At 39.6% G+C, this 8,390-nt stretch overlaps 1 protein-coding gene across 1 annotated transcript in view; it reads right to left on the bottom strand.

Moving 5' to 3' along the window:
- Positions 1-8,084, bottom strand: part of PRKAR2B (protein kinase cAMP-dependent type II regulatory subunit beta) — an 87,453-nt gene extending 79,369 nt beyond the window's left edge. Inside the window, exon 1 of the mRNA XM_039247195.1 lies at positions 7,928-8,084. Coding sequence (XP_039103126.1) covers positions 7,928-8,084 — 157 coding nt within the window. The remainder of the gene's footprint in view (positions 1-7,927) is intronic.
- Between the last annotated feature and the right edge of the window lie 306 nt (positions 8,085-8,390).

Here is an 8,390-nt window from a genome sequence, read left to right as displayed (position 1 = left end):
CCCCTGCTCACACTGTCTCTCTCTCTCCTAGAAATAAATAAAACATTAAAAAAAAAAAAAGAAAAAAATCATCCACAGAAGAGAAACTACAAACATGGGCCACGGACATAGTAAAAAGATGCCCAGCGTTATTAGTAATCAGGAAAGAGTAAATTTAATTCCCAGTGAGATTCTACCATCCCTCCTGGTGGCCAAGCTTGTTAAAACCTGACAACAACAAACGTCGGCCTGAATGTGGAGGACCAGGAACCCCTCCGCCCCCCCAGAACGTCAGGTGGTGTGAACACGACAGTGTGAGGTGCGCTGCACGCTGTGCGCCCCACGCAGCCAGCCTTCCCACACTGAAGTGTCTACCCTACAGCAGCCGCCCTCAACACTTCTGGTCTCAAAACTTCTTTCTACTCTTAAAAATTATTTGCTTTAATGGGCTATACATCCACTGATAACTGTTATATTAGAAATTAAAATTGATAAATTTAAAAAATATTTAAAACTACCAACAAGACAATTACATGTCATTATAAGTAACATATTTTTATGGAAAATAACTGTATTTTCCAAAACAAAATTTAGTAAAAAAAAAAAATGAATGCTTTACATTTTTGCAAATCTAATATAACAGAAGGCAATTAGGTTTTCATATCTGCTTCTACCTTCAGATGTGTTATAATATCATGCATCACGTACCCTTTGAAAAACTCTACACTCATGAGAGAATGAGAGTGGGGAAAAAGCAAAGAACATTGTTGTTATTATAGTTTTCATCCAACATACTCCCTGAAAACGTCTAGGATTGCAAGGGGAATGATTCTTCAACAGGTCCCCAGAGCACACTTTGAAATCCACCTTTAAAACTCTAGTATATGTGCCTAACACAAACCCACACACACACACACACACACAGCTCACTACAGCACTGTAATAACAAATTAGAAACACCTAAAGAATTTATGAAAGACTAAATAAAGCTGCTATTCACACAAAGGTATACTACATAGCGGTCTAAATAAAAATTAAATTAAAAACAAACTTAAAAGGATAATGACCTTGGGGCACCTGGGTGGCTCAGTCGGTTAAGTGTCTGCCTTTGACTCAGATCATGATCTCACAGCTCCTGAGCTGGAACCTGGAGTCGGGCTCTGTGCTGACCACTCAGAGCTTGAAGCCTCTTCACTGATTCTTTCTCCCTCTCTCTGCCCCTCCCCAGCTCACACTCTGCCTCTTTGTCTTTCAAAAATAAATGTTAAATAATAATTTATTTTTTTTTAATGTTTATTTATTTTCAAGACAGAAACAGACAGAGTGTGAACAAGGGAGGGACAGAAAGAGAGGGAGACACAGAATCTGAAGCAGCTCCAGGCTCTGAGCTGTCAGCATAGAACGCGACGCAGGGCCCGAACCCAAGAACCAGGAGATCATAACCTGAGCCGAAGTCGGACTATTAACCAACTGAGCCACCCAGGCGCCCCTTTTAAATAATAATTTTTTAAAAAATAAACTAAAGCTACACGAATCAATATAACATCATCTCGAAAACTATTCTTAAAAATACAGTGGAAAATTATAATTTACATAAATGAAACTTTTATAAGTGGCACAATTTATACAGACTTTGAAAATATGCAAAATAGCACTATTTCTAAGCTATGAAATAAATGCCTATGTAGTAATATAAATACTAAAATATGCATAGGAAATATAAATACTAAATTTATCACAGTGGTGGGGATCTACGGGAAAGATAGTTAAGAAAATGGGATAAGAAAGGAGTACACAGCGACTCCAACACGTGTTTTCTTAAAAGAAAAAGCCTCAAAGAGAAAGAAAAAAAAAAGCCTGAGGTGTACAATCGTTAAAATTTGTTAAAGCCAGGAGCTGACTTTTGTGAGTGTTCCTTACTCAGTCTCTGTTCTTTTCAGTATATTGGAAATCTCTCACAATTTGAAAAAAGGAAAAAAATGTTTGCTCTACTTAGTTTTGGCAGATAAAAATCTCTCAAATATATTCTGACACTATCAGCATATTAGTTCACGTTATATATTTTTTAACTTTATTATCTCTGACTTACAAAAACTGTATATATTTAAGGTGTACAACTTGATGTTTTGATGCATGTATGTACCAAAATAACCTCTCCATAGTTATTTACCACCCTGGGGGAGGGGGGCAAAATTTAACCTAACATCTACACTCTCAGCAAATTTCAAGATACAATACAGTATTGAAACTATCATCAGTACGCTGCACAGCTCACCTCCAGAACTCATTCATCTTTCATTAACTGCAACTTTATACTCTTTTAATGCTAAACATACTCTTAAAATATTTTACATAGGATCCTCTTTATACAAATGAGTTTTTGTTAGAATTCAAACACTGAAATACGTTTGAGGTTCTTGTTTAAGGGATTACAAGGAAATTATTTTAAGGACTTATTATGAATTATAAGTCCTACTATTGCCTTATCGATAAACTGTCATTAGTGATAGTCAAATAGGAAATCAAAGACCTATGAACAATTCCATGTAAAAACAAAGGTATCCAAAAGGGCAGTCTTTTTTTTTCCTGCTAAAAATATATTAAGATAGTAATGTGTAGGGGCGCCTGGGTGGCTTAGTCGGTTAAGCGTCCGACTTTCGCTTAGGTCATGATCTCGCGGTTCGTGGGTTCGTGCCCCGCGTCAGGCTCTGTGCTGACTGCCAGCTCGGAGCCTGGAGCCTATTTCAGTCTGTGACTCCCTCTCTCTCTGACCCTCCCCTGCTCACGCTGTCTCTCTCTCTCTCTCCTAGAAATAAATAAAACATTAAAAAAAAAATTTAAAAAAAAAAAAAAAGATAGTAATGTGTAATGGAGCAAGTATAGAATTACGGGTTTTCAGAATAAAACCACTTTTTAATGTAAAACGTAGGGAGGGAGAAATCTGTCCCACCATGAGCTTACTTCCATAAATATTATGACAAGAGGAAATGGCAACAACCTGTCAATTTAATATAACTATTTTCCCCAATTAATTTATATTTCAGGCACATATTCATATTGTTACTATAGGCATCTTCCTCATTTAAAGCAGGTGACTATTTTCAATACTCCTACCTACATTTTCCTAAGATGTTTTAAAATGACTTGTGAAAACCTAAATGAAACCATAAACTTGGGAGAAGTTTACACACACAAATTTATTTATTCCACCAGTTAAACACTGATTCTCAAGGGAGAGGATGGTGTGAAAATAAAGCAAAGCTTTATGCCATTGCTTTTTTAACTTTTTTTCTTTTTATAAGTCAGACTATTTACCTTGCATTTCAAATGGAATTAAAGGGCTTGAGATTTAAAGGAGCATGGGCTTTTTAAAGTCTGAAACACTTTGCTAACCAATCTAAAGACTTTACTTTTATGTTTTTCACTAATAACTTTTTTAAAAAGTACTATTACTATACTGCCTTGAAAGCAATCTCTAGTTTCTCACACTTCCAGTCAAACTTCATTTTTAAAACTGTCCTGTTCTCACTGACTTTTAAACTCCGCCTCTTCTCTCCGTCACTCTCCCTCCCTCTTAACAAACCTGCGTGTGATGTTTAGTAAATCTGCCAAACACTCAACTCACTCAATTGTTATAACAATCCTCTCTGGTGAGTACTATCATTATTCCAATTTCAAAGATGAGGAAACGGAGTCACAGAGGGCAAAGGAACTTGCTCAAGGTACCAAAAGTTATAAACAGGAGAGCCAGGTTCAAATCCAAACTCCATGCCAAAGTAAGTCATATTGTTTTTTTTTTATTTCTATTTGTTTGATTTTTATGTCATTACTTTAAATTTTCAGCAACTAAAAGCAATGTTTTCCATACACTGCTGGATTGAAGAAATGTGAGAGGCGCCTGGGTAGCTCAGTTGGTTAAGTGCCTGATGGTTCAGGCTCTGTTGGTGACATGGCAGTTCGCGGGTTCGAGCCCCGGCGCCGACAGCCCAGAGCCTGGCGCCTGCTTCAGATTCAGGGTCTCCCTCTCGCTCTCTGCCCCTCCCCCACTCGCTCTCGCTCTCTCTCTCAAAAGTAAATATTAAAAAAAAAGAAGAAAGAAATGTGAGGCAGAGTAAAAGGGGCTCTCCTGACCATGTTTATTACGTTAGTGGAGGAGAAAAAATGACATGGTAGCGCAGGAAATAACTGCAGCGGAAAATAACATTTTCAGTTTAAGACAAAATTGTCTGGAGGACTTGTAAGTGGAGGTGGCCAGTAAGCAGGCGAGATTCACACACGTCAATCTGAACCCCAAAGGCAGGAGGGGTCTGTGCCGGCGCTGGAGGGCAAGGGAGCCTGGGGGCAAGATTCCGGCACCGCAGGCCGCAGGAACGGAGAGGAAGGGGGAGAGCAAAGAGGAGAAAGCAGGCTCAGGGCCAAGACGAGTTTCGGACTTAGCACGCGGCTCTCGCAGGCAGAAGCAGTGGCAGGGAAGTTTGGTGGGTCGGAATGTGTCCTCGATTAGAAACCGATCACAGACCCTTACTGGCAAGAAAGAGCCGGTATGCCTGTGCTCTCGGCATTCTGCAGTGAGCGAGTATCAGGCCGAAACAGAATACAGCCTCCTCTTTAAATGAAGTAGGAATCTATGAAGCTGAAGGGAGGCTCTGAAATGAAAACACTTTAAAATGCATTAATGTAAAGGATTATTTGGGGCGCCTGAGTGGTTCAGTCTATTAAGCGTCCAATTCTTGGTTTCGGCTCAGGTCAGGATCTTACAGTTAGTGAGTTTGAGCCTGACATCTGGCTCTGTGCTGATGGTATAGACACTGGCCTGGGTCGGGATCCTCTCTCCCCCTCTGTTTGCCCTTCCCCCACTCATTTTCTATCTCTCTCTCTCAAAATGAGTAAATTTTTAAAAATGAGATTATTTTTAAAAAATTTTAACATTTACTTTTGACAGAGAGACAAAGAGAGACAGGGAGACACAGAATGTGAAGCAGGCTCCAGGCCCTGAGCTGTCAGCACAGAGCCCAAAGCAGGGCCCGAACCCACAGACCGCAAGATCGTGACCTGAGCCGAAGTTGGGATGCTTAACTGACTGAGCCACCCAGACTCCCCAAATAAGACTATTTTACATGTTTACGTGCCTTAAGAAGGTTTCAGTCACCTTAGAAATGCACTTTTATGCACAGTCACTATTCAGCTGAGGTTAAATTAAGACCTGCTGGAGCACCTGCCATGGGCAGGAAAGCTCTGGAGGGAGAGAGCATATTCCCACATGTTGCCTGCCCGCCTGTGGCAAGGGCACCTCACAGCTGCAAAGCTTACTGTGATGTAGGGCATATCCATCCTGCCATTCTGACGGCATTAATGTCAACCTGAGAATCTTGCACTTGCAAAGACTGTGGGGTGAAATGTAACTTAACCTCTGGAGAAAGAGTGGGATTTGGCAGAAAGTTAAGGAAAGAGGACTGAGCACTAAGAACCAAGAAAATAACTCACATAGGAATATTTGGCTACGTCAGTTTTGCGGGATTTTTTTGTATTGTGTGTCTCTAAAGGTTGTGGTGGTGTTATTCTTTTTAATTTATTGGGGGGAGGTTCAAGTGAGTGAGAGGCAGAGAGAGAGAATCCCACGATGGAGGGGGGAGAGGGAGAGAAAGGAAAAGAGAAAGAGGAGGGAGAAGCGGGCCTTACCTGAAACGGGGCTCATGTTTTTCCTTTTTACCCGAAGTGGGGCTGGAACTCACAAACCATGAGATCATGACCTGAGCCAAAGTCAGATGCTTAATGCCAGCCACCTAAGCACCTTGTGTTTTCCTTTTAAAGGCTGTGTTTTATTTACTATTTACTGGATAGCTACAAAAGAACTGCCTTTCCTTCATGTCTTTTTTACAGTTAAAATTTATTTAATAGGTAATACAAGCATATCGTAAACATCTTTTCAGTTATTAAAAAGGAGATATTAAAAAGTCTCCCAACTGACCAACTGTCATCTCCAGAGATTTCCCTCCTGAGATACTCTTTACAACTGCATTTCTTTAAACTGTTTAAATGCTGATTTTCTTCTAGTTCTGACTTGCACTTCCATGATTTAGTGATGCTTAACTAAACACCTATAACAGGATAATTCTCTTGGTCACATCTCCAAAATATGCACCAAGAATGCAAGTACTCTACAGTCTAGGTTGGACTTTCAATATGCACACAGGACTACAGGTTATAAAAAAAAAAGAAGGAGGAAAAAAAAGGCTGGATCTTATTTCCTTTTCATAAGATAGGATTTTCTTCTCTATTCTACCAAAGTTCTGTGGAGTCAAACAATCCTTTGGCTTGAAGAAAAAAAACTAGGACTTGTGTACAATTATTTTTTTACTTCTTCCTTTCACAGTTTACACTGTGGGGTGCTTTATCATGTACAAAATAAGTTAATATATTGGTATCTGTACAACATCTATAAAGACATATGTTGGGAGTGCATACTCAAATACATTCTGCTAGTGAGAGCATATAATCAAGAAGTTTTGAGAATTAGAGGTGCCTGGGTGGCTCCGCTGGGTGGGTGTCCGACTTCGGCTCAGCTTATGATCTGGTGGTTCTGGGGTTCGAGCCCCTCATCGGGCTCTGTGCTGACACATCAGAGCCTGGAGCTGCTTCAGATTCTGTGTCTCCCTCTCCCTCCCCTGTTCATGGTCTCACTCACTTGCTCGCGCTCGCTCTCGCTCTCTCAAAAATAAATAAGGCACATTAATAAGAAAATAAATTTAAAAATGTTTGAGAGTTAAATAGCTCAGTACATCAGGTGTTCATTTCTAAAGTAAATATCTTATCAATTTTTTTAAAGCATATGAAGTGCTCATTTTAATGGGACAGACAGAAAACAATTTTAAGAGGTACAGATCAATACTTGGCTAGACTGTAAATTTCTAGACTTAAAAGTAGATGGCTTATTTTTTGGTACATGGTTCTTTTCAACCAAGTTCCTGCTATAAGAGTTCTTGAAAATTAAGTGTACCATGGTTAAGGAGATGGGCTCTGAACTCACAATGTCAAGTTCAAATCCTGACTCCATGACTTTGAGGAGGCCTAACGGACACATGTATAAATCGTCTTGTTCACTGTCTGGCACTTCAACAGCCAAAAATGTTAACAATTATAGTTAAATAAAAAGAGCATCATTTAACAAACATTAGCTTTAGTAATGGAAATGAAACAGCTGAGTCATGTTTTCATTCTGCATAATTCAACATCTTTTGGAAAGACTGTTTTTTTGGGTCCAACTGAAATGCAGTTAAAAAAATATTTGACATTTATTCATTTTTTTAAGAGACAGAGAGCGAGTGGGGGAGGGACAGAGAGAGAGAGAGAGACAGAATGTGAAGCAGGCTCCAGGCTCTGAGCTGACAAGCAAGAGAGTCTGACGCGGGGCTCCAACTCACGGACCGTGAGATGATGACCTGAGCCAAAGTGGGACGCTTCAATGACTGAGCCACCCAGGCACCCCTGGTCCAACTGAAATGTATTTGAACAAATGGAAGCTTTTGCCTTCTTTTTTATCAAAAAACAAAACAAAACAAAACCCCTCAATATTGCTCCCATGAACTATTTTGTCTTGGAACAGCTAATGTAAATTAAACAATGTCAATCCCTAGCCAAACGGATACGGGAATAACTACATACAGTATATCTTCTTGGCTTCACTTTTATGTGGAACATGTGTTTATATTTTGACCTTTTGTCTTTTTTTTTAATGCAGAACCATTTTTAAACATCAGCAGCTGGAATGATTTTTTTTTTTTGAAGTTTCCAAACATATTAAGTTACACATGGCAGTGCCTATTGCTGAAACATTTATAAATGTTACACCAACTGTGTTTACAGTTCTGATTTTTTTTTAGATTGTTTTGTTTTCATATAAGCCATGACCTGAAAAATTTAGCTCAAATTCTTTCCACAAAATAATTACATAATGGAACAGTCTGAGTCATTTTGAATTTCCGAAACACAAAACTCGCTCCCGTAAGATCGTGATGAGTATCGGTAGTGGAGTTTTTGGGACTAACCCCACCATTACTAAAAGGTACTGCTAAGGCTTTAAGGACTCTAAGAACAGGGCCAAACATGGTGATTAGAATTCATCCAACTGGGGGCGCCTGGGTGGCTTAGTCGGTTAAGCGTCCGACTTTCGCTTAGGTCATGATCTCGCGGTTCGTGGGTTCGAGCCCCGCGTCGGGCTCTGTGCTGACTGCCAGCTCAGAGCCTGGAGCCTGTTTCAGAGTCTGTGTCTCCCTCTCTCTCTGACCCTCCCCTGCTCACGCTGTCTTTCTCTCTCCTAGAAATAAATAAAAAAAAAAAAGCATTAAAAAATTAAAAAAAAAAAAAAAAAGAATTCATCCAACTGAAAAAAACCATCGCACTCTTTTTTCTTT

The sequence above is a fragment of the Hyaena hyaena genome, unplaced genomic scaffold (genome assembly GCF_003009895.1).
Source record: "Hyaena hyaena isolate Hyena2069 unplaced genomic scaffold, ASM300989v1 scaffold_294, whole genome shotgun sequence".
Lineage (NCBI taxonomy): Eukaryota > Metazoa > Chordata > Mammalia > Carnivora > Hyaenidae > Hyaena > Hyaena hyaena.
This window is presented reverse-complemented; position numbering and strand designations above follow the sequence as displayed.